The 27,127-nt window shown below is 45.8% G+C and overlaps 1 protein-coding gene across 1 annotated transcript in view; it reads left to right on the top strand.

Moving 5' to 3' along the window:
* CPNE9 (copine family member 9) overlaps positions 1-27,127 on the top strand; it is a 513,553-nt gene that overhangs the window by 411,507 nt on the left and 74,919 nt on the right. The window contains exons 10-13 of the mRNA XM_089654338.1: positions 7,398-7,501; positions 12,016-12,120; positions 12,240-12,281; positions 14,413-14,488. Of these exons, the coding sequence (XP_089510464.1) occupies positions 7,398-7,501; positions 12,016-12,120; positions 12,240-12,281; positions 14,413-14,488 (327 nt within the window). The remainder of the gene's footprint in view (positions 1-7,397; positions 7,502-12,015; positions 12,121-12,239; positions 12,282-14,412; positions 14,489-27,127) is intronic.

The following is a 27,127-nucleotide window of genomic DNA, read 5'->3' as shown; positions in this document are numbered from 1 at the left end:
CACACACTGCTGGTGTGTAGAATTTTTTGACATAGGGTGCTGGCAGATTACGGGCCTCCCATAGCTGCTGCCAGGCCCCTAATCTGCCATAGGCCCCTATATACCGCTTCCTCATGCTGCTGCCAGGTCCAGAGTCTGTCATGGGTCCCTGTACGGCCTCCCATTGCTGCTGTCTCCATCGCCACACTCTGCCATGTGCCACTTTCAGGTCTCCTCACACACTGCTGGTGTGTAGAATTTTTTGACATAGGGTGCTGGCAGATTACGGGCCTCCCATAGCTGCTGCCAGGCCCCTAATCTGCCATAGGCCCCTATATACCGCTTCCTCATGCTGCTGCCAGGTCCAGAGTCTGTCATGGGTCCCTGTACGGCCTCCCATTGCTGCTGTCTCCATCGCCACACTCTGCCATGTGCCACTTTCAGGTCTCCTCACACACTGCTGGTGTGTAGAATTTTTTGACATAGGGTGCTGGCAGATTACGGGCCTCCCATAGCTGCTGCCAGGCCCCTAATCTGCCATAGGCCCCTATATACCGCTTCCTCATGCTGCTGCCAGGTCCAGAGTCTCTCATGGGTCCCTGTACGGCCTCCCATTGCTGCTGTCTCCATCGCCACACTCTGCCATGTGCCACTTTCAGGTCTCCTCACACACTGCTGGTGTGTAGAATTTTTTGACATAGGGTGCTGGCAGATTACGGGCCTCCCATAGCTGCTGCCAGGCCCCTAATCTGCCATAGGCCCCTATATACCGCTTCCTCATGCTGCTGCCAGGTCCAGAGTCTCTCATGGGTCCCTGTACGGCCTCCCATTGCTGCTGTCTCCATCGCCACACTCTGCCATGTGCCACTTTCAGGTCTCCTCACACACTGCTGGTGTGTAGAATTTTTTGACATAGGGTGCTGGCAGATTACGGGCCTCCCATAGCTGCTGCCAGGCCCCTAATCTGCCATAGGCCCCTATATACCGCCTCCTCATGCTGCTGCCAGGTCCAGAGTCTGTCATGGGTCCCTGTACGGCCTCCCATTGCTGCTGTCTCCATCGCCACACTCTGCCATGTGCCACTTTCAGGTCTCCTCACACACTGCTGGTGTGTAGAATTTTTTGACATAGGGTGCTGGCAGATTATGGGCCTCCCATAGCTGCTGCCAGGCCCCTAATCTGCCATAGGCCCCTATATACCGCTTCCTCATGCTGCTGCCAGGTCCAGAGTCTCTCATGCCATGTGCCACTTTCAGGTCTCCTCACACTGCTGGTGTGTTGAATTTTTTGACATAGGGTGCTGGCAGATTATGGGCCTCCTATAGCTGCTGCCAGGCCCCTAATCTGCCATAGGCCCCTATATACCGCTTCCTCATGCTGCTGCCAGGTCCAGAGTCTCTCATGGGTCCCTGTACGGCCTCCCATTGCTGCTGTCTCCATCGCCACATTCTGCCATGTGCCACTTTCAGGTCTCCTCACACACTGCTGGTGTGTAGAATTTTTTGACATAGGGTGCTGGCAGATTATGGGCCTCCCATAGCTGCTGCCAGGCCCCTAATCTGCCATAGGCCCCTATATACCGCTTCCTCATGCTGCTGCCAGGTCCAGAGTCTGTCATGGGTCCCTGTACGGCCTCCCATTGCTGCTGTCTCCATCGCCACACTCTGCCATGTGCCACTTTCAGGTCTCCTCACACATTGCTGGTGTGTAGAATTTTTTGACATAGGGTGCTGGCAGATTATGGGCCTCCCATAGCTGCTGCCAGGCCCCTAATCTGCCATGGGCCCCTATATACCGCCTCCTCATGCTGCTGCCAGGTCCACAGTGTCTCATGCCATGTGCCACTTTCAGGTCTCCTCACACTGCTGGTGTGTTGAATTTTTTGACATAGGGTGCTGGCAGATTATGGGCCTCCTATAGCTGCTGCCAGGCCCCTAATCTGCCATAGGCCCCTATATACCGCTTCCTCATGCTGCTGCCAGGTCCAGAGTCTGTCATGGGTCCCTGTACGGCCTCCCATTGCTGCTGTCTCCATCGCCACACTCTGCCATGTGCCACTTTCAGGTCTCCTCACACACTGCTGGTGTGTAGAATTTTTTGACATAGGGTGCTGGCAGATTATGGGCCTCCCATAGCTGCTGCCAGGCCCCTAATCTGCCATGGGCCCCTATATACCGCCTCCTCATGCTGCTGCCAGGTCCACAGTGTCTCATGCCATGTGCCACTTTCAGGTCTCCTCACACTGCTGGTGTGTTGAATTTTTTGACATAGGGTGCTGGCAGATTATGGGCCTCCTATAGCTGCTGCCAGGCCCCTAATCTGCCATAGGCCCCTATATACCGCTTCCTCATGCTGCTGCCAGGTCCAGAGTCTGTCATGGGTCCCTGTACGGCCTCCCATTGCTGCTGTCTCCATCGCCACACTCTGCCATGTGCCACTTTCAGGTCTCCTCACACACTGCTGGTGTGTAGAATTTTTTGACATAGGGTGCTGGCAGATTATGGGCCTCCCATAGCTGCTGCCAGGCCCCTAATCTGCCATGGGCCCCTATATACCGCCTCCTCATGCTGCTGCCAGGTCCACAGTGTCTCATGCCATGTGCCACTTTCAGGTCTCCTCACACTGCTGGTGTGTTGAATTTTTTGACATAGGGTGCTGGCAGATTACGGGCCTCCCATTGCTGCTGCCAGGCACGTAATCTGCCATGGGCCCCCGTACCGACTCCTCATGCTGTGACGTTGCAACAAGGTGGAATTCAACCCTACATATGTTAGACCGCCTTTACGAACAGCGAAAGGCCATCACCGATTTCCTGATGTTAAAAGCGGATAAAGGTACTCCCTGTGTAACTTAGATGTCAGCCATTGGCAGCTCATGCGTGACACCTGCGCTTGCTCAGGCCCTTTGAGGAGGCCACGCTATTCGTGAGTCGGCAGGACTATGGGATGAACGACGTCATTCCTCTGTTGCACGTCCTGGAACAAATGCTGTTAACAATGGCTGGTCAGGGTGCGGTAGACGTGGCGCACAGATCTCAACGCCACATGACCCCTGTGGGGGCAGGACAGGAAGAAGAGGAGGAGGTAGAGGAGGACATTGGTGCTCAGGAATTATTGAGTGAAATGGGTGGTTTTTCCACTCAGCGGACAGGAGTGGAGGAGCAGGAGCATCTGGTAGAGGAGGAGGAGGAGGAGGAGACAGAGGACCCAGACGCACCGTGGCAGTATGCTGTGGAGATGGAGGCAGGGAGTCCCTCGCATTCCTTGGCACAAATGGCCCATAGCATGCTCGCTTGCTTGCGTAGCGACAGCCGAATAATAACCATCAGACAGAGGGATGACTTTTGGCTGTCCACCTTGTTGGACCCTCGCTACCGTTCAAAAATGGTGGCCTTTTTCACACCTGCTGAGAGGGAGGCCAAAATAACGTACTATAAAAACCACCTATGTAGTCAGCTGGTCTCTGCCTGTCTGCGCCAACGTCCATCCTCAGACACTGTGGGCCCTGTGCGCTCGCGTTCCGCTGCCATGGCAGCAGGGGAGGGGTGGGGTGGTAGGAGCAGTGGCAGCTCCACCAGCAGCGGCTGCCTCAGTCTGCAGTCGATGATGAGTAGCTTTCTTCACCAGCGCAGTGAGGAAACTACTAACCAGCCGCAGCAGCAGCAGCAGCAGCATCAGGTGGACCTGGAGCAGGACCTCAAACAACAGGCTTAGGCCTACTTGGACAGCACCCTGCCAACCGAGGTAGACAATCCCCTTGACTACTGGGCAACGAAACTTGACCTTTGGCCCCAACTAGCTGAATTTGCCCTTGAAAGGCTGTCATGCCCGGCCAGTAGCGTGGCATCGGAGCGCGTGTTTAGTGCGGCAGGAGGTATTGCAACTCCGCGGAGGACACGACTGTCCACCCAAAGTGTGGAGAGACTGACGTTTGTGAAAATGAATCAGGCGTGGATTAGTCTGGATTTCAAACCACCAGTTCCTGACACAACTGACTAAATCCGCCATGAATCATGCCCCAAACATGTGCCACTTTCAGGTCTCCTCACACTGCTGGTGTGTTCCATTTTTTGTCATAGGGTGCTGGCAGATTACGGGCCTCCCATAGCTGCTGCCAGGCCCCTAATCTGCCATGGGCCCCTATACCGCCTCCTCATGCTGCTGCCAAGTCCAGAGTCTCTCATGGGTCCCTGTACGGCCTCCCATTGCTGCTGTCTCCATCGCCACACTCTGCCATGTGCCACTTTCAGGTCTCCTCACACTGCTGGTGGGTTCCATTTTTTGTCATAGGGTGCTGGCAGATTACGGGCCTCCCATAGCTGCTGCCAGGCCCCTAATCTGCCATGGGCCCCTGTTGTCGCTTGTTGGCATATTCCGCTCGTTCAGATGCTCCTTCTCCTGCTACTCCTCTTCACGGATTCCGTCAGCAGTCTTTCTTGGAATCCGTTTCCAAGAGACAACAGTTTGCGAGCACGCACCAGACGGTGCAGAAACTGAACGTCCTCCTGTCCAAGTTGCTGCTGCCAGGCTCGTAATCTGTCATGCTCCCCTGTACCGCCTCCTCATGCTGCTGCCAGGTCCAGAGTGTGTCATGGGCCCCCGTACCGACTCCAAATGCTGCTGCCAGGCCCGTAATCTGTCATGGGCCCCTGTACCGCCTCCCCATGCTGCTGCCACGTCCAGATTGTGTCATGGGTCCCTGTACGGCCTCCCATTGCTGCTGCCAGGCCTGTAATCTGCCATGGGCCCCCGTACCGACTCCTCATGCTGCTGCCAGGCCCGTAATCTGCCATGGGCCCCTGTACCGCCTCCTCATGCTGCTGCCAGGTCCAGAGTGTGTCATGGGTCCCTGTACGGCCTCCCATTGCTGCTGTCTCTATCGCCACACTCTGCCATGTGCCACTTTCAGGTCTCCTCACACTGCTGGTGGTTTCCATTTTTGTCATAGGGTGCTGTATGGCCTCCCATTGCTGCTGCCTCCACCGCCACACTGTGGCTCCACACTCTGGTTTTGGCCCCGTGACTGGCCAAATGAGTGAAGTGTGCGGTGATTCTAAGATCGACGGCACTCATCTGCATGTCATACTGCCTGACAGTATTATTTCTCTTCCCCAGCAGACTCCAAGGGCATTTAAATTAAAGGTACAGTGTTCAGCACTAATATTAAGTCTCTCTGAAGCCTAGAAACACCCTTTTTTAAGTTAAATTCACAGCGAATATATTCGACTCGAATCGAAATTTTTCTACGAATTCGCCGAATCAGTCGAATCGAATTTTTGAATACTTCGCTCATCTCTAATTATAATTTATGATTTCGTGTTTCAAGTTTTATCATATCCGGGATGTTTACTAGACTCTTGTTCGGACAGATTTCAGTGAGTTATTCCTAAAAATTACAGCCTACAATAAAAAACTACATATTTCCATGCAAAATAATGGTACCGCTTTCAGCACCAAAAATCAGAAATAATCATACCGCTAGGGAGGCTAGACAAGTAAGTGTCCTTTTATTAAAAGTCAGCAGCTGACTGGTGACCAATGACCTTGCAGATTTCATTATCCTCAATTTCACCCCTTTCTTGGGTTGGCAAAATCCAAATTTGAACTTTGGAAGTCATTACCCCTGATGCTCATTTGGCAGATAATTTGCTTAAAATGAAATTGTTTCCTGTTACTTTGTATATCCTACGGAATGCTCCAGTTTGGATCCCACTCAGTTTTTTAAACAATTGGACGCAATTTCTTTCAGTATTTCTTGTCTGCACAGCTGGTTCATGCCCATAATTGGCTTGATAAAGGGAAAGCTTCAGTGGTGGTTGAGGCTGCAGTTCTGGGGTCTTATGAGGCTCTGCAATCCCTTCCATAAATAGGTTCACGGGCTCCTTATCTTCTCACTTGCAACATGCGAGCTACAAATTGGGCATGGCATAGGACAGGGGTCTTGCTGTCTGGGAATTTTCTGTCTGGGAAGTTTGTTCTCCACATTGCCCATTGTGGAATAATCTGACTTGTTCTCAACTCTTCAGGGTTCCAGAGCTGGTCATATAGGCATATCAGGAGCATTAAGAAGCTAGAGGATATAGTCGTTAATTGTCCTGCTCTATTCTCAGTCCTACAAGCTAAATACTCACTACCGAACTGGTATTTTTTTTTGCTGGAATCCACACTGATTCCATACCTAAAGCCCACTCGGTATTGTACCAGGCCATATGTACATACGTAGTGAGGAAATTAAGGACTGCTGGCTCCTCGGGTTGCTGGTGCTGTTCTAGCCCACAAGCAGACTTCATTCACATCTTTTGAGTTTTCCCACAATTGGTGACTTCTGGACACAAGTCCTCCAATTTATCTCTATGATGATGGCCATTTTGGTGCCTCACGAGTTGAGGGCCTGCTAGCTAGCTCTGGTGGAGCCCTTGGTCACCCATAAGGTCAGGAGAGTACTTTTGGGTATGTTGTTATATTATGCTAGGAAACTTATTGTTTTGCACTGGAAATCCAATCCCCCTTCCCTGCAGCAATGGAAATCTCCCCTGTACAAGGTTTCCTACAATGTAGAGTCTTACTAAGTTTGACAAAATCTAGACCCCGTGGTTGGAGCACTCGGAAATTTTTACAGAGCCATCAGTGTGACCATCTCTCTAAGGTCTTTGTAAGGGTGTCTCGAGTCCACCACTTTTATTATATCCTCTAGAGATCTTACCTGCTAACCACGTCTCCCAATGAGAGATGGTGTCTCCCATTTCTTTATCCTCTACCTTTGTGGAAGCTCGAATTTATATTGTTCCACCAAACTGTCATGTGGTGTTTATTGCACTAATGCTTCCTAATTACAACCTAACATAAGGCCTCTATGCACCCCCCAGTTGGTAGTTGAAGCACCCTGCTTTAGCCTGTATATTGTGGCGCTATACCTATGTTTTCATATTTTATTTTATTTTTTCTTTTTGGCTTGCCTTCTGTAGTAAATGTAGAATTTCAATAAAAACAGAAATTATAAAATAAAAAAATAGCAGCTACAGTATTTTTTCAAGAGTGAAGATCCTCTTTAATGAAAATGCTATGAAACAGTCAGCGCACTTTGGTTGATTTTCTAAAGGCAAATAAACTGTTTCAAAGTGCAGTTACACTCAGTTTCCTTAGTAAATGTAATTTGGTAAAACTTCACTTTATAAAGAATGCCCACTCAGGTGCAAGATAAAAAATGGCATTTTTGCTTGCACATGATTGGATGATGGAAATCAGAGCTTCGCCGCATTTACTAAGCTCTGGGGAAATTGAGTGCACAGTCTATTTAACTTTAGTAAATCCACCGCAAAGTTGGCATACATTAGTCATTTTTATTATTTGTGTACAAATCAGAATAAGCTCTGTCTTTTTTTTTTATGACTGTAACCGTTGTGTTTCTTCATCTTTTAGGATATTGTTACTATGCAGCTGTGTGCCAATAAGTTGGACAAGAAGGACTTCTTCGGAAAGTCGGACCCTTTCCTGGTGTTCTACCGTAGCAATGAGGACGGAACGTACGTAAGACTCGTAGCGGGGATTTGTGAGGGAAGAGAGAACATTCTATTAACATGGAGAAAAGGAAAGTGGGAATGTTGTCCTCAGCAGCCAATCAGGCAGGAAATGAAAGCCAAAATAAAGCTGGCCATAGATGGGTAGAATTTCCTAAGTCCTAGGAAAGGAATGTCCTAAGAAAGTTTGTTTTATTTTCAACTAATTAGTGGTTTCAAATTGATGGTTATTTTTGGCTGCAGTGATGAAAACAGGCCCGGACTCGGACAAAAAATAGGCCTGGGCATTTTAGACTGAACAGCCTTGTGCCCCGATGGCCTTGCCTTGGAGCTGGTGGCAGAACGCCAGGGCCTGGTCGCAAGTCCGACCTTTGCAACCCTGGTAGTTCAGCCACTGGTGTCAATAGTTTTTTATTTTCTTTTTTTTTACTATATTTTACCATTTTATTTAAAAAAAATTTTAAGTGTTACAATTTTTTTAGGAGCCCCATTTAATGGGCTTTGGTGAGATATCAGGAAGTCTAAACAGACCCCTGACATCTCACCTTTGAGGCAGAGGAAGGAGATTGAGGACACAGACCTCAATCTCCATCTCTGTAGCCCCAATAGCATAGAATGAATGGACAGGAATAGCTCTCTACAGAGCTTCCCACTCATTCATAAACTGAGGCATAGTAAACACAGTTTACTATGCCTCAGTTATGAATGGACAAAGTCAGTGATTGGGGTCAATCATGGACTGTCCATTTAGACAAGAAAGGGGCCGGTAAATTACATATTTAATGGCCCCTTCCCTGCTCTCGATCCTGACAGATCCCCTGCAGAAGCCAGCAGGAAAGAGAAGGGGGAAACCAGGCGGGGGGGGGATGGGAGAGAGTACACTGGGGCCTGGAGAGAGGACAGGGGCCCAGGGGAAGCAAAAAGAAAATGGATAGGAGGGGCGGCAGAGCGACATATTGAGGAACCCATCCATTTCTCCCCTGCAGCCGCTGAATGCCTGCAGGAAGGCGAGGAGGAGAAGCGGACAATCAGCGGTGCCAGGAGAAAATAGATTGTTCGGTTCCTCTATATGTCACTCCTGCCACTCCTATCCAAGCATCTCCAGCCCACCTGGCAAATGCCCGGTGTGCCCTGGCCAGTCCGGGCCTGGATGTGAGGCAGGATGGAAATTTTTTACTGAACAAATTTCTGTGTGGTTTTCATTCAGTAACGTCCATTCATTCCAAAATATAATGTTGAAAGCAAATGTTCCGAGAATTTTCATACAAGTTTTCCATTTTCGTTCCAAATTCTATCCATCTATGGCTATCTTTTCCTTATCTCTGTTTTTACAGCATATGCTCAGTACCAGGGGCAGACTGACAACTCATGGGGCCCCCGGGCAATAGGGGATCATGGGGCCCCTGTGTCCTTGCCCAAACTCAAAAAAGCCTATGAAAAAGGTACCAGGGGCATCTCATGGGGCCCCCTACTGACCCCGGGCCCTCGGGCAGTGCTCGAGTTTCCAAATGGTCAGTCCGCCCCTGCTCAGTACTGTCCTGACCAATATCCTAATTAAGATGAAAAAATACAACACCCAGACCAATAAAAACTGGATTATGGGTATTTTATGAAAGTAGATCTAATTCTTAACCATTTGCTGGCTGCCTGCCTGTATTTTACAGTGGCACGGGCACAATCACATACCTATGTGGCAGCACCCAGATATGGCAGAGTTCCCCTTTAAACTTTAACATTTCTAATAGTATCTGCTTGCAAAGCAAAGTTTTCAGCTCACTTCCCCCCTCCCTTATTTCCTGAGTAATGTGTACCAGCCTGTAGCTAGTACCCTTATCTGCGGCTGCTATTCAAGGTTATATTCTGCAGAGTTTAGAAAGTCTTTTGAATGTATAGAAAGTAAAAGAGGTAATATATGCATTGTGATGTAATCATTGGTATATACGCTTGTAAGAAGTAGATACAAGTCACTTGGCTTTGCAGGCATGAGCCTGGCTGGGTCACTCAGCGCTTTTTTAATTAATAACTTGTTTTCCTCAAGTCCGTGTACAGTGTTCCCTGGTTTTCCAAAATTGCTACTACATTTCCATGTCAGCAGCGGCTTCTGGGTTAGTGTGTGTACCCACCCACCTTCGCAGCTGACTCATGCTGTGATTGGACACAGCAGGATTTTGTCAGCAAGTTTCAGCCAATGATTCATGGCTGAAACCTGATGATCGGCTGTGTCCAATCACAGTCCAGAGCCCTATGTTGACAAACACAGAGTTCTGTACAGAGGGAACGATCTACTTGTTTCTTCTCTCTGCAAAGCAGGGAGAAGGAACAAACAGATATTTAGTATAAAACAGCAAATATTACACACAGTACACATTGTTAAGCACACAGGTAACCCTTTGATCGCCCCTAGATGTTGACCCTTTCCTAGCCAGTGTCATTAGTACAGTGACAGTCTATAGTATGATCACTGTATTAGTGTCACTGTTGATGTCAGTGTCAGTGTACCTCCCAGCCAGCATCAGTTAGTGTCAGATTGCTTGCGGCACTATTACAGTCCCACTATAATTGTGCTAATCACCACAATTACAAGTATACATAAAAAAGTATATATATATATACACACACACATACATGCATATATATATATATATATATATATATATATATATATATATATTTAGTCTTGTTTGTTCATATAATAAATATTAAAAAAAACAGTGGTGATCAAATACCACTAAAAGAAAGCTCTATTTGTGTGAAAAAATTATTTCAATTTAATTTCAGTATAGTGTTGCATGACCACTTAATTGTCAGTTATAATAGTGCAGTGCTAAATAGCAAAAAATGGCCTGGTCGTGAAGGGGGTAAAACCTTTTGGAGCTCATGTGGTTAAAGAAGAACCAAACACATTTTTTTTTCAATTTTGATAGAGTAAGGGAAGGTTATAACCAGATGGTTATCTGTTGCATATTGGGGAGATTTCCCTTTACTTCCAGTTCCATAGCCAAAATAGGAAGTGTGCGGAAATCCCTACAGAGTGAGGGAATCCCTGGTTGTCACCTGAACTAGTGTCCCCAGTGGAAGATTTTCCCTATATTCCTATTCTGGGGACAACACAAAATTTGGGATTTTCTTTCACTTTCGGTGATAATAATAAACAGGACAAATAGAGACTGACATTGGTTCTAACAACAGAGGAGGGTTGTCACCCTATAACAGAAAGTACCCAAAAAAGGACTTTCATCACAGGATCAACAAATATTTTTAAATAAGCTGCAGATTTAAAAAAAAAATTAAAATAATTGTTGAAATTACATTAACATGTTAAAGATTATATAAGGTTTAATCAGGTCTAAATCTACTATATACCCACTGACAGGGCTGCTGTTAGAACCCAAGGGGCCCCATACAGCCAACCCAACTATGCTGAACTATGCTTCAGTTATGAATGAACACAGTGAGTGAACGATACCGAACACTCATTGTGTTCATTCAGGAAAGGGGCTGGTAAATGTGACATATTAACTTGACCCTTTCCCCAACTCTCCATCCTGAAGGATACTATTGTGTGCTTTCAGTTAATGATAGGAAGGAGAGGAGGGAAGCAGGCAGCACTGTGGGGGTGGCGGCACACTGGGACCAGGGTAGCAGGGAGAAACGTATGGTGCACAGTGAGGATGATGGATTTGAGGGGGGGGGGGTCAATTACTGGAACCACTGTATGGCTCTCTCTGCAGCAGCTGAAAGCCTTCGGGAGGGAGAGTAGAAGAAGCTGGCTTTTAGCTGCTGCAGAGGGAGCCATACAGGGGATCGGTTCCAGTAATTGCCCCCCCACCATGCCGATCACCCTCCCTGCCCACATCAGATTCACCCAGCTGCCTGGGCACCCCTGCTAGCCTGGGCCCCTTACAGGAGGACTGGTGGTACCCCCTTAAACACAGCCCTGCCCGCTGATGTTGTTATCTAACTCTTGGGACTCTGTTGATGAGGTCTCTGCATTGAGATCCTGAGTCTGCACACTGCTTATGCCCGTTATAAGAGGCTCTTGCTCTTCCTGAGGGATTTGTAATTTATTTTATTTATTTCATGCAACAGGCAGATTTGGAATGTCTATTTTGTACAGGAAGAATGAGAATGAAGAAAAGTATGGAAGGATATGAAGAGGGATACTACTGCTGAATGCTACACGATTATTGAAAGCCAGTGGCTAAGCCCATCAAACTCAGCCAATGACAAAAACTCCAACTTAGCCATTGATTGACTTCACCATAATAACTGATATCACTTTTAGTGGATTTGTCCTTTAAAATTATTTGTCTGCCCAAAACAGATATAATAGTATTTTTTAGTAGCCAAGGAAGGTGATTGGTGATGGGTAGAATTGTCATTTTTGAAATATGAGTTATACAAAAAGCGTTCAAGCGATTTAACTTGAGGGTATCCAACCAAAACTAAACTGTCTGATCTGGGCAATGTCCACTTGGCTGTATGAAACATTTGTGTCAATATATTCTACATATTTACAGGTTCACAATTTGCCACAAGACAGAAGTCGTGAAAAACACACTGAACCCCGCATGGCAACCGTTCACCATCCCTGTGAGGGCTTTATGTAATGGTGACTTTGACAGGTGTGAAAATCCTTATCCCGTTCCATTTAACCACTTTGAAAATATTTTTTTTTCTTGAATATACAACACATTCTTAACAACTCTTTATTTTTTCCCAAAAATTCCTGACCTTCTTGCAGGACAGTGAAAGTGGACGTGTATGACTGGGACAGAGGAGGAAGGTAAGTCATTTAATGCTATTAAATGTCACGCGTGAATACATTACACATGTGCTTATACTAATAGCGTGTCAATCTTACCCTGGCATACAGGGGAGATATCCTGGAATGGATTTAGTCTTGTTTTTGAGGGGATAAGTTTTAAAAGTTTTGCCACCCAAAAGATAGGATTTATCATGACAGTTGTATCCAGTAGACCTGCCCAGATAATTCAGAAGGTGGGTATGAGTGCCAGTGGTGAGGGGTAACACAGGACACAAGAGGAGCTATACACACTTGGACACTTCCAATGTGCAGCCAACATTCCACATCTCCAATGGATCCAACCACCCCCTAGGACAACCTTGGCTAGGCTAGTCCTTTCCTGGTTTCGCCAGTAGGTAGGATGTCTTCTGCCAAGGAGGGTGTGACATAAGTGCAGGCTGTTTTGCCAGCCTGAAGATATGACTTATCATGACTTAGCTTTTTCCAGTAGACATGCCCAGATATTTCTGAAGGTGGGTATGAATTCCAGTGGTGAGGGGTGACATAGGACACAGGAAGAGCTATACACACTTGAACACTTCCAATGCACAGCCAACATTCCACATCTCCAACAGGTACAACCACTCACTAGGACAACCTTGGCTGGACCAGTCCTTTTCTAGTTTTAGTAGGTAGGATGTCTTCTGCCAGGGAAGGTGTGACATAAGTGCAGCCTGTTTTGTCAACCTGAAGATAGTACTTATCATGACTTTGTTTTATCTAGTAAGCCTACCCAGATACTGTATTTCAGAAGGTGGGTATGAGTGCCAACCTTCAGGAGTGACACCCAACACAGGATGAATTATACACAGCCAATATTCCACAACAACACAGCCAACAACAGGTTCAACCACCCACTAGGGAAACCATAGCTAGGCCAAAGTGATCTCTGAATGGCACCCATACCAAGCGGCCAACTTGCTGTGTTCACAACGCAGCAGGGCAGCCACTCAGTGCGGGACCCAGAAGCAAGTGAAGATCATTGGAGTAGTGGCGTCTACTACAGTGATTTCCATCTTCCATGAGAATCCCACAGGTATGACTCACTCACTTTATTAGGTACACCTTGCTAGTACCGGTTTGGACACCCCTTTGCCTTCAGAACTGACTTAATTCTTCATGGCATAGATTCAACAAGGTGTTGGAAACATTTCTCAGAGATTTTGGTCCATATTGACATGATAGCACCATGCAGTTGCTGCAGATTTGTCGGCTGCACGTCCATGATGCGAATCTCCTGTTCCACCACATCCCAAAGGTGCTGTATAGGATTGAGATCTGGTGACTGTGGAGTTCATTGGAGTATAGTGAACTCATTGTCATGTTCAAGAAACCAGTTTGAGATGATCTGAGCTTTTTGACACGGTGCATTATCCTGCTGGAAGTAGCCATCAGAAGATGAGTACACTGTGGTTATAAAGGGATGACACTAACACTACTCAAGTAGGCCATGGTGTTTAAATGATGCTCAATTGGTGCTAAGGGGCCAACTTGTGCCAAGAAAATATCCCCCACACCATGACACCACCACCAGCCTGAACCATTGATACAAGGCAGGATGGATCCATGCTTTCATCGTGTTTACACCAAATTGAGACCCTACCATCTGAATTACGCAGCAACCAGTCTGCTCATTCTCCTCTGACCTCTGACATCAACAACTGCCACTCACTGGATATTTTCCCTTTTTCAGACCATTCTCTGTAAACGCTAGAGATGATTGTGCATGAAAATCCCAGTAGATTAGCAGTTTTTGAAATACTCAGACCAGACTTCTGACACCAATAACCATGCCACGTCCAAAGTCACTTAAATTCCCATCTCCATTCTGAAGCTTGGTTTGAACTTCAGCAAGTCGTCTTTACCACGTCTAGATGCATTGAGTTGCTGCCATATGATTGACTGATTTGTGTTACCAAGCAATTAAACAGGTGTACCTACTAAAGAGGCTGGAGAGTGTATACATAGTACCATGGTCCAAGCTGGATCAATATAACTATGTATAAAATATCTGTACCTGGAATTCATCATTAAATCTTACTGACATTGTAAATCTAACTGTAGGTATTACTAACTGAGACTTTGCTTTGCTGTCATTTGTCATTTTTAGCCATGACTTCATTGGGGAATTTACTACAAGTTACAGAGAGTTATCCAGAGGACAGAGTCAGTTCAGCGTATACGAGGTGAGAATTCTGTGTTTGTATTTATTGCATGTCTGTTATGTCCCATCGCTCCCATAGGACTCAGTAACCGGGACTGTGCTAGTCATACTTATTGGATATGTGTAAATATGAAGGTGAGTTTAAAGTGCACCTAGCAGGCTGTATGCATTTACCCCCGGTTCACATATATGCGGCTGTGCGGGCCGCGTTTTGCGCGTGCACGAGAGCCCATTCATTTGAATGGACACCTGTGCCCGTGACACGCAGAGAAGTCCCTGCACTTCTTCTGAAAATGCAGCCCGCACGGGAACCTCGGTTCCCAATACGGTTGTGTTTTCCAGTGTGGGCGGCGTGCCATTAGAACTAATGTCACCCGCAGGTCCGCATTCCTCTGTGCAGCCATTTTTCGTGTGGATCCGCAGCTGCACCACCCGCACATATGTGAACCTAGCCTAAAGGAGTAGGGTAGGAGAAGCGATCAGTGTTTTTTCAGCAAAAACCTGTACTGGGACTAAACAGCTAGCTGAGATCAAAAGTGAAGGTGTATCTAAAGCCAAGTGCATTAAATCAAGTAGGGAAGGGATAGAACCTCTGTTGGGTCTAATTGTTCTCAGGAGATTCACCTGAACAGGAAAGGAGAGGAACTCTTCTAATAGGTACACTTATTTTGGTGTCAAATGTTTTAGCAGGAGAGAAGTCTCGCATTGTAAAGATTTTCTCTCAATTCCTGTTGAATTTCCGGGACAGGATGTGCACAGGAAAGAGACACAGAAAAAAAAATTTTAATTAAAGGGCTCTTAGGCTCCATGCACACTAGCGTTTATTTTAAGCTCAAAAAGCGCTGAAAATATGCCAGCTAAAAAAAACGCTGGCTCTTTTTTTATCAGCTTTTTAGTAATGACTTCTAGGAGCTTAAAAAAACACTAGCGTGCACGGACACTTTTGTTACAGTTTTATTTTTTTATTTTTTTTTTACTTTTGGCTTTAGATATTCTTTAGTAAAATGCAAGGTCAGCTTATGTCTACCCCCCTTCCCCCTTCATAAATCACCTACTCTTAGTAGGTATAAAATGTCCCTGTAGGGAAAAAAGTCTATACTTACCTTACAGCAGTGTTTCTCAACTCCAGTCCTCATGGACCCCCAACAGGTAATGTTTTCAGGATTTCCATTATTTTGAACAGGTGATTTGATCAGTTTCACTGCCTTAGTAATTACCACAGCTGTTTCATCTGAGGGAAATCCTGAAAACATGACCTGTTGGGGGTCCATGAGGACTGGAGTTGAGAAACACTGCCTTACAGGCATATTCTGTCCATGGCACCAAGGGGTGGACCAAATCACTCTCTTTGAGGAAGGGTTAGATCCCTTGTCTTCTTTTAATAGCCTTCTGTATTCCATTTGGGAAGATTTTATCTCATTGGTCAATGTTGTCACCAGAACAGGAAGTGAAAGGAAGGCTTCAGCAGGGTCAGAGCCAGCAATAAAAAAAACTTCACCAGTGCAACTGAAAAAGGTGTTTTACTTGTTCTATCTTATTACAGATTTCCTTGCCCAGCAGCACAAACTGCAATCCCTGTAAATGGAATCAATTCCTGTGAATGGAATCAATCCCTGTAAATGGAATCAATTCCTGTGAATGGAATCAATCCCTGTAAATGGAATCAATTCCTGTAAATGGATTTATTTGGGTCTAATCAAAAGAATCCTTTTTGGAGAACTCATTCATTTAAAAGGCCGGCGTTAAAGCTGAACTCCGGGTAAAATCCAAAGATTCCCTTGCAGCTGGGTTCTCCCTCACACTGCAAGGGTTCAGTGCTTGTTTTTGTCTAGGGGAACCCAAATTAGATTTAATTACTTTTATCCTCGCTCCCGCAGGCCTCCTCCCATTGGTTGAAGGGACTCTGACATCATCATGCACAATGCAGGACCAGCAGTCCTACATTGTAAATGAGAATTAGACATGTGCATGCTGGAAATTTTCATTTCGTTTTGGATGCATTTGATCATTGAAGAATTTTGTTTCATCATATTTGTTTTGTTGAATTGCTTCGTTATTAGAATTTGTTTTGTATCTTCGACATTCTGTTCGTATATTCATTTGTCCTGGGTGGATTCGAAAAAATTTAGCTGTTGTACCAGAAGATTGTTATATATTCAATATATTATCGTATCTGACTGATTTGAATTGAAGGATTCAATATTTTCAGACACTAGTCCCATCCACCAAGATAAATGGCATGAGCTGATTGGACAATATCAACTGGTGTCATGTACATCCGAATTAACGAATGGAACGAATGGCCACTACTCCATACTCTTACTACTTGACCTCTTTGCTGTATTTGATACTGTTGACCATCCCCTCCTCCTCAAAAAACTCCACTCTCTTGGCCTCCAAGACTCTGCTCTCTCCTGGTTTTCCTTCTACCTATCGCAGCGCTCCTTCAGTGTTACCTATAAAGCTGCCTCCTCCTCTTCACTCCCTCTTTCTGTAGGGGTCCCTCAAAGTTCTGTCCTTGGACGCCTTCTCTTCTCTATCTACACCTCCTCCCTTGGTCACTTAAACTCCTACGGCTTCAAGTACCATCTCTATGCTGATGACCCACAAATCTATCTTTCTACCCCTCACATCACCCCTTCAGTCTCCTCTCGCATTACTAACCTTCTAAGTGACATATCGGCATGGATGTCACTCCACTTCCTCAAACTCAATCTTTATAAAAGTGAGCTCATAATATTCCCTCCAGCCCGTGCCCCCTCTCCTGACTTCTCCATCAAGATCAATAATACAACCATCAGTCCCTCCCCTCATGCCAGGGTACTAGGTGTAATCTTGGACTCCCATCTGTCCCTTCAGCCCCACATCCAATCGCTGTCCAAATCTTGTAGAATTCACCTCCGCAACATCTCCAAGACACACCAGTTTTTAACCACCAAAACCACTAAGCAACTTATTCACTCCCTTGTTATATCTCGCCTTGACTATTATAACTCCCTCCTCATTTGCCTACCTAATCGTAGGCTATCCCCTCTTCAGTCTATCATGAATGCTGCTGCCAGACTCATCCACCACACTAACCATTCTGCATGTGCCACCCCTCTCTGCCAATCCCTCCACTGGCTTCCCATTGCCCAACGAATAAAATTCAAAAAATTAACAATCACATATAAAGCCATTTATAACTCTGCCCCAAATTACATCACCAATCTTCTCTCCAAATATCACCCAAACCGACCTCTCTGCTCCTTCCCACGACCTCCTGCTCTCTAGCTCCCTTGTCTCCTCCTCCCATGCTCATCTCCAAGACTTCTCCAGAATCTCCCACATCCCCTGGAGCTCTCTACCCCAATCTATCCAACTTTTGCCTACTCTGCTCACTTTTAGTCAATCTCTGAAAATCTATCTCTTCAGGGAAGCCTATCCTGCCTTCAGCTAATAACCAAATCTTCTTTTTCTCCCATCAGTTCGCCCCCCACAGTTATTACCTTTTGTACTTCTAGCCCCTCCCTCTTAGATTGTAAGCACCAGGGAACAGGGCCCTCTTAACCCTTGTTTTGAACTGTATTGTTGCTGTATTGTCTCCTGTTATATTGTAAAGCACTGAGCAAACTGTTGGCGCAATATAAATCCTGTATAATAATAATAACAATAGATCCATTCGTTAACCAAATAAAAATTTTTGAACAAATTTCAAAAATTTAATTAATTTCCCCATGGGCCTGAACTGCTATCGCATCATGCGATTTCATCCAAATGAAATAAATGCATTTGTTAATTTCATTATAACTTCTTTTTGGATTTGTTGGCATTCATTGCTATGTCAATTCAGAGATTCATATACATCCAAATTTCCAAAAATTATATTTCGGCCGAAAAACGAACCGTAACGAAACAAAATGCACATGTCTAATGGAGATACCCAGGGCCCAGCCAGGACTTGGAGCACCAGGGAAAGAAGAATTTGCCGGCTGATGGGGAGCGAGGGATAAGGTGAGTAACTGTTTTTTGAATGTTCCTCTAGACCAGTGGTTCTCAACCATATGGGTTCCCCTGGGATGTCAGAAGCACGGAAACTAGTTTGCCCAGGGTCAGGCTCATGAGCTGCCATGGTGCAGACTGCTGGGCTGGCCATCAGCAGCATAACAGCCTGTGAAACTTTGCACCGTTCCAACGCATGACTCTGATCCAGGGCAGGTGGAATGGAGGACCACCCCTAGCATTCAGGAGAAGACGGAAGTCTGCCTCCTCCAGACCTGCTCCACCTCCCACCCTCTGCTGCACTGCTGGAGCCAAAATGAAGGGCTCTGATGTGGACAGGGGACTGTGTGATTGGGAGACTCTGTGCTGGGGGAAACTGTGTGATTAGGAACTCTGTGATGAATTGACTGTGTGATTCTGGTCTCTGTAATTAGGAGGTCTCTGTGGTGATAAAGAACTCTGATGTGATTGGAGGACTCATGTATAGGGGCATTGGATGATTAGGGGCGTATGGGGTGACTCAGATGTGATGAGGGTCTCTCATGTATAGGGGGGGCCTCCAATGTACAGGAGGCCTCTGATGTGAAGGGGAGATATCTGATAGGATGGGGGACCACTGATGTAATGGGGGTCCCTGATGTGATGTGATGAGGGTCTCTCATGTATTGTGGAGCCTCCAATGTATAGGAGGCCGCTGATGCGGACTGTATGATTGTGGAGTGTGTAAAGGGGCGGACCCTGTGGTGATGAAGAACTCTGATGTTATGGGGCGTTTGACGTATGGGGTGACTCAGATGTGATGAGGGTCTCTCATGTATAGGGGGGGCCTCCAATGTACAGGAGGCCTCTGATGTGAAGAGGAGATCTCTGATAGGATGGGGGACCACTGATGCAATGGGGGTCCCTGATGTGATGTTTGTTCAGGGGTGACTGAGATGAGATGAGTAGCTCTCATATATGGGGGGGCTCTTATGTATAGAGGGGCCTCTGATGTATAGGCGGGCCTCCAATGTGATGAGGGGGACATCTGATGTATTGAGGGAACCTCTGATATGATGGGGGCTAACATGAAGGTAATTTCATCAAGGCGGTTGAGAAGCCCTGCACAAAACTGAGCATTTAACCCTTGCAGTGGGATGGGAGCCCCAATGCAAGGGTGCCTTTGGACTATACCTGGAGTTCAGCTTTAAAGCAGCAGTTGGCTTCAGTGGGGGCTTCTCTGAGCATGGCTGGGACCGGAAAAGTCTGAGCAGTCTCCAGCTGCCTATGTACACCTAGCCTGATTACCTTGTCAGCTGGAAGAGCTCACATCTCCAGTGGATGTTCAAATAGATTCTGCGGAGACAGCATGACATTGCTAGTGTTATTGACACAGGGAACGAGGGTTGGGTACCAATGAAAGTATTATCGGAATGTTTAATCTGAGCAAAGTGAAAGATGAGAGGATTAATCAGCTCAGTATCTCATTATTTTCAGGCAGTACAGGGGTTTGTGCAATGAAGCTAAACGTATTATCACAGCTTCATCCTCTCAGCTCTGGTCTTCATGAGGCTTCCCAAGTCATTTAGAGAGTTCCACACTGTCTTTCTGGGCCGTTAAATAGAAAAAAGTTGATGCTAAGTACACAATACATTTTCTAAAGGGCTTGTTCATGATTTGCATAGCATGTTGTCCTTTTCAGTTCTAATTGCTTATTTTAAAGTTGCTTTAAAGGCGAAACTTTAAAAAAAAATGTTTAGAGTACAGAATGCTTAAAAGCCTTTTAGGGTTTTTGTCTGCGAATTTGTCTCATTGTGGAGATTTCCTTCCACTTCCTGTCCTGTAGGCATGAGAGCAAATGAGAGGAAATCTCTCAAAGTAAAGAAAATCCTCTCTTGGACTGCTGTTACCGCAATGGGGTTGATTTACTAAAGGCCATTAGACTGTGCACTTTGCATGTACAGTTACTACACAGTTTAGCAAATGAGGGAAAGCTCTGCTAATGTCCATCATCCAATCATGGACAAGCAAAAATGTTTTTTATTTTCTTTGCATGTGATTGGGTATTCTTTGAAAAGTGAAGCTTTACCTCATTCACTAAGCTCTGGAGCAACTTCACTTGCAAAGTGCACAGTCCATTTGCCTTTAGCAAATCAACCCCAATGCGTCTAAATTTGAAGACTTCCCCTTTATTCCTGTCAGTGACCAGGACTGTCTTAATAGCTTCATGGGCCCCTGGGAAAAGTAATACAGTGGGGCCCCTATCAGCCTGCTCCAATTTACACACCTACTCTCAAAAATAAAAATATAAATAGTTGTTAGAATTAAAGATATATTTATTAGTACTTTTAATAAAATCTATTTTAAACAGTAAGAAAACATGCCATAAATTAAACACTACTCAACACAAAGGGTGCAGCGTGGGGGGGGAGGCAGAAGGGCACGGTTTAAGGGGATCAGGAGGGCGCAATAGTGGGATCAGGAGAGCACGGTACAAGTTCCGGGATGCTGCCCAAGACATGGTCATCCTGGGACTGGTTAGTAAAAAGCATGACTGTTCTGGCAAATACAAGACAGTTGGCAAGCATGATGTAATGTAAAATTATCATGGGGCTCCCATGCACCTGGGGCCCCTGGGCAGTGTCCATGCATTAAGACAGCTCTGCCAGTGACAACTCCGACCTTTGGATTTCCCCTTCCAGTTTCAATGGCAATGGTTACTAAGACAGTTAGGGTGAATTTCCCCAAGTGGGGAAGTCTGACAAAGACAGCAAAAAACTGATGGGTTTTAACTCTTTTCTATTCTATTCAAGAGCAGATACTTTCAATCTGGTCCTGAGTGGGTGCCTATCATCAGATCGAGGCAGTAGTCATCACCTATGTTGAACAATGTAAGGGGGGACAGGCTCAGCTGGTCCTGGCAGTGGTAAATCATGTGAGACAGGGCCACACAGGAACAGTCCAAGCAGGATTGTCCCGCACTTTTGTTCGGCAATGCAGCAGACAAATACAATTTCATTGCAAGAGGATTTTGTACAGAAAGTCTATAGTACAAAAAAAAATTCTGCTTGACCAAGCCACTATCTAAACTCAACTGACAGGGTGCACCCTAATGGGGTCACAAAAAAAAAACCAGGCAGCATTTGTACCTTTTTTAGTGTTCTCCGCACGCAGCCCTTTCACCCAGCAGCAAAGTCCTATTACAGAGAAAGTAAGAGAGCTCTGCGCATCATTCCGATCAATTATATAAAGGCTTGTGGACAGCTGAGACTAATAATGAGGTTTGGCTACCAGGTAAGATGTGAATCCAGGAATGAAGGCTTTATCCAACCCAAAGCTCTAGAAAGCCTCCAGGCTCCGGTACCCAGAACACGATTTATTAAAGCCTAACTCCACGTTTTCTTCCATTTACATAGATTGTTTTGGCCAAGCTGGCCCAACAACACTATTTCCTTTACCAATGGATATGACTGTTGTCAGCACTGTATAAAAGCATCAACTACATACAGTATACAGTGCTGTGTTCCTGACAGCAGTACAGAAACTTCCCTTCCCATTGCTGGAATAAAACTGAGTTGGCCTGAGCGCTGCTCAGCCATTCACAGGCTCTTTGTACTTTATGAATGCATACAAGGCCTCCTGTGATTGGCTGAGGTGGAGATCATGAGACAGCTCTGCCAATGACAACCCAGACCTTTGGATTTTCCCTTCCAGTTTCGATGGCAATGCCTTCTAAGATAATTAGGGTGAATTTCCCCAACTGGGGAAGTCTGACAAAAACAGCAAAAAACTGATGGGTTTTAATTCTTCTCTAGTCTATTCAAGAGTATATACTTTCAATGTAGTCCTGAGTGAGGGTACAGAAACTTCCCTTCCCATTGCTGGAACAACACTGAGTTGGCCTGAGTGCTGCTCAGCCATTCACAGGCTCTTGGTATTTTATGAATGCATACAAGGCCTCCTATGAGTGGCTGAGGTGAAGATCATGATGTCATCAGCTCGCCTTTTAAGCTCAGCTAATCAGAGAAAGTCTTCTATTCATTCATAAAATACAAGGTTGCTACAAGAGGCTAGTTTTTGCCACAGCACAGTACAACCCTGTCTGGCTACCTTTCCACGTTAAGGGGGGGAGGTCGGTCAGAATGTGGTAAACCCGCAGCTCAACTGCCTATTTTTACCGCCCCCTAATACAAGTGTAAACTAAGCCTTACAGCTTACAGGATGTGAAAGGAAATCTTCCAAAGGCCATTTCCCCTAATTTGGTGAGATTTCTTCTCACTTCCTGTTGTGTCTCTGGATCAGGAAGTAAAGAGAAATCTCCCTGTTAGAGCCTGGGTCCGAACCTGGGCCGAGTGGCAATGTTTTTTCTTGCTGAGCCACCAGGAATGCTGGACAGCTCTCTTGACAATTATTTGGATGATCCTACCTTGACCTTGTTTGTCATGAACCTTGAACCCCTTGCTACTCCCATGAACTTCCAAATATAAGCCATGGCTCTGCCCTTCCTTTTGCCTGATTATTGTGCTCTCCAGCCAGTAACGTGCTCCTTATTGTCTCTGTTATTATCCATATTTTGCTACCACTCGTTATTGACCCTTAGCTTGTTCTCGACTATGCTTCTGCCTGATCCTAACCTGCAACTGCTCCTTACCGACCTTGGCTTGTTTACTGACCACGCTTACGTTTGATCCTTACCTGCTTACACGCTACTGGACCCCTGCTTGCTCACCTCCTGGTGGGGTGATCCTTAGGACCTCGACCTGGTACTAACACGCAGCAAAATCAATCTCCACCATCAGGAACTCTGGTGAACACCGGTTGGTACTTAGACTCCGCACCTCGGGTCATCCCACTCCTCCACTATGGTGACCTGCCTTTGTACCTATCCTGCTCGTTTCAGGTGAGCCTTTCCACTGCTATAGCAACTGGTCTTTAAGCCTGACCCCTGATCGTGACAGAATAATCTGGCCCAAACATGGAGGCCTCTATAGCAAACATTGTGGCTCCTCTTAGGCAGAAAATTGCTGAGCTGCGGGAATTCGGGATTACCCATCAAGGAATAGTTGCCAAACTAGAATGCATAGTGGATAGGCAACAGGGAGAGATTCATACTCTGCAGAGACAACTGCTAGACCAAGATGATACTAACTCACATATGCCCCAGCCCCAACCATCTAAGTTTAATGGAGACCGCCGCCTCTACAGGGGTTTCCTTAATCAATGTCATATATATATCCAAATGCACTCTACTGCATGTCCTTCAGAGAAAAAGAAGGTAATGTTTATTATTGGACTTCTTTTCAATCTGTCGGAACCTGAATTAAATGTGCTTAGGGAGTGGATCGATAAGAATTTAGAGAAGGGCTTTATTAGACACTCAACATCTCGTTGAAAAGAAAGACTCCACCTTGTGTTCATGCATTGACTACAGAGACATGAATAAAATCACTATTGAAAACCGCTATCCACTACCCTTGATCTCTAAAATGTTGGAAAGACTTCATTCTGCCAAAATGTTTACAAAACTTGATTTACGGGGGGCATATAACCTTGTCCACATTCATCAAGGCGACGAATGGAAAACCGCCTTTAGACCCAGGTATGGGCATTTTGAGTCCTTGGTTATGCCGTTTGGACTTTGCAACGCCCCTGCAACTTTTTAGCATTTCATCAACGATGTTTTTCGTGATCTGTTGGACCAATTTGTAATTGCTTATCTGGATGATATTCTTATATTTTCTGATAATTGGGAGGAGCACCACAAACATGTTTGCACGGTCTTTGAAAGATTAAGGAAGAACAGACTTTACATTAAATTGGAGAAATGCGAGTTCAAACAAACCCAGATCCAGTTCTTAGTCTATATCATTTCTCCAGAGGGAGTGAGCATGGATCCCGAGAAGATCAAAGCAGTGGTAGATTGGTCAGCACCTAGAAATGTTAAGGAAATTCAACGTTTCATCGGGTTTGCCAACTTCTTCAGAAGATTTATAAGAAACGTTTCTAAGGTGATAGCTCCAATTACACAGCTGACAAAGAAAGGGGTACCCTTTGTGTGGACCCCTGAGGCAAAGACTGCGTTTGGAAAGCTAAAAACTCTTTTCACTTCTGCACCAATTTTGGTACATCCTGATCCTGAACTACCCTTTATAGTGGAGGTGGATGCTTCTGACTCTGCCGTGGGAGCTATCCTGTCTCAGCCAAGTGAGAAAAAAACGTAGCTTCATCCTTGTGTCTACTTCTCTCGTTTGATGTCCTCAGCTGAAAAGAGTTACGACACCCCAAGCTTCTCCTTTGGGGTTGCTCCAGCCACTTCCTGTTCCATCAAGACCTTGGGGGTCAATTTCTATGGACTTTGTAGTCGAATAACCTCCCTCAAAAGAAATGACCACTATCTTGGTAGTCGTCGACTGTCTTCTTAAGATGGCTCATTTTATACCTGTTAAGGGGGTACCTTCTGCCAAACAAACTGTGGAGTTGATGGTTTAAGATGTTTTTAAACTACATGGAATTCCTGATGATGCGGTATCTGACAGAGGAGTACAGTTTACAACAAAATTTTGGAAAACTTTTGTTCAGCTTTAGGGGTAACAGTTAACCTGTCCTCTGCTTTTCATCCTCAGTCTAATGGTCAAACTTTGGAGCAGTACCTTTGGTGTTTTGTCAGTTACCTTCAGGATGACTGGGTGGACTATCTTCCTACGCCAGAGTTTGCCTATAACAATGCTAAACATAGCTCCACCTCCCAAAGCCCTTTTTTCCTCAATACGGGGTATCATCCAGTTTTTATTCCTGATCTCCCTACCGCAACTCAAATTCCTGCTGTTGCCAACAGATTAACTACATTGCAGGAGATTCAGTCGAAGTTGATCGAGACTTTGGGGGAGGCTCAGGAATGTTATAAAAAGGCTGCCAACAGACATCGCAGATCACTTCCTACCTTTCATGTGGGCGACAAGGTTTGTCTATCAACCAAAAATCTGAAGGTTCATGTTCCATCTGCAAAGTTGGGCCGAAAGTTTGTGGGACCTTTCCAGATTTCTGTTTAGATCAACCCAGTCACCTTTCGCTTAAAACTTCCTGACAGTATGAAGATTCACCCTTTTTTTTCACGTATCACTATTCAAACCATTTCATGAAAATCATTTCTCTGGAAGAATTCTTCCACCTGAGGTACAGGGTGAAGAAGAATATGTGGTGGAGAAGATTCTTGACTCTAGGATGTTTAGAGGAAAATTGCAATATCTTGTCCAATGGGAAGGATATGGGAAAGAGGAGAATTCTTGGAAGCCTGAGGAAAATGTTCATGCTCCTAGATTAACAAGAGAATTCCACCAGAGGTTTCCCCACAAGCCTGGTCCTAAGATGTCCAGGGGACGTCCTGTGAGGAGGGGAGTACTGTCAGAGCCTGGGTCTGAACCTGGGCCTTCTGCAGTGAGTGGCAATGTTTTTTCTTGCTTAGCCACCTGGAATGCTGGACAGCTCCCTTGACAATTATTTTGATGATCCTACCTTGACCTTGTTTATCATGAACCTTGAACCCCTTGCTCCTCCAATGAACTTCCTGATATAAGCCATGTCTCTGCACTTCCTGTTTGCCAGATTATTGCGCTCTCCAGCAGGTAACGTGCTCCTTATCGTCTCCATATTATCCATATTTTGCTACCACTCGTTATTGACCCTTGGCTTGTTCTCGACTATGCTTCTGCCTGATCCTAACCTGCGACTGCTCCTTACTGACCTTTGCTTGTTTACTGACCACGCTTACATTTGATCCTTACCTGCTTATACGCTACTGGACTGTCACTTGCTCACCTCCTGGTGGGGTGATCCTGAGGACCGTGACCTGGTACTAACACGCAGCAAAATCCATCTCCACCATCAGGAGCTCTGGTGAACACCGGTTGGTACTTAGACTCCGCACCACGGGTGATCCCACTCCTTCGCTATGGTGACCTGCCTGTGTACCTATCCTGCTGGTTTCAGGTGAGCCTTTCCACTGCTATAGCAACTGGTCTTTAGCCTGACCCCTGATCGTGACAGAATAATCTGGCCCAAACATGGAGGCCTCTATAGCAAACATTGTGGCTCCTCTTAGGCAGCAAATTGCTGAGCTGCAGGAATTCGGGATTACCCATCAAGGAATAGTTGCCAAACTAGAAAGCATAGTGGATAGGCAACAGGGAGAGATTCATACTCTGCAGAGACAACTGCTGGACCGAGATGATACTAACTCACATATGCCCCAGCCCCAACCATCTAAGTTTAATGGAGACCGCCGCCACTACAGGGGTTTCCTTAATCAATGTCGTTGGTACTTAGACTCCGCACCTCGGGTCATCCCACTCCTCCGCTATGGTGACCTGCCTGTGTACCTATCCTGCTGGTTTCAGGTGAGCCTTTCCACTGCTATAGCAACTGGTCTTTGAGCCTGACCCCTGACCGAGACACTCCCCATTGTGACACAAACAGCAAAAAAACCCTCAAAAAATTGTGGCTCCTCTTAGGCAGCAAATTGCTGAGCTGCAGGAATTCGGGATTACCCATCAAGGAATAGTTGCCAAACTAGAAAGCATAGTGGATAGGCAACAGGGAGAGATTCATACTCTGCAGAGACAACTGCTGGACCGAGATGATACTAACTCACATATGCCCCAGCCCCAACCATCTAAGTTTAATGGAGACCGCCGCCACTACAGGG

This window comes from Staurois parvus, unplaced genomic scaffold (assembly GCF_062004578.1).
Source record: "Staurois parvus isolate SC_StPar_1 unplaced genomic scaffold, SC_StPar_1.0 ptg000757l, whole genome shotgun sequence".
Lineage (NCBI taxonomy): Eukaryota > Metazoa > Chordata > Amphibia > Anura > Ranidae > Staurois > Staurois parvus.
The sequence above is the reverse complement of the archived record's forward strand: the minus strand, read 5'-3'. Positions and strand labels throughout refer to the sequence as shown.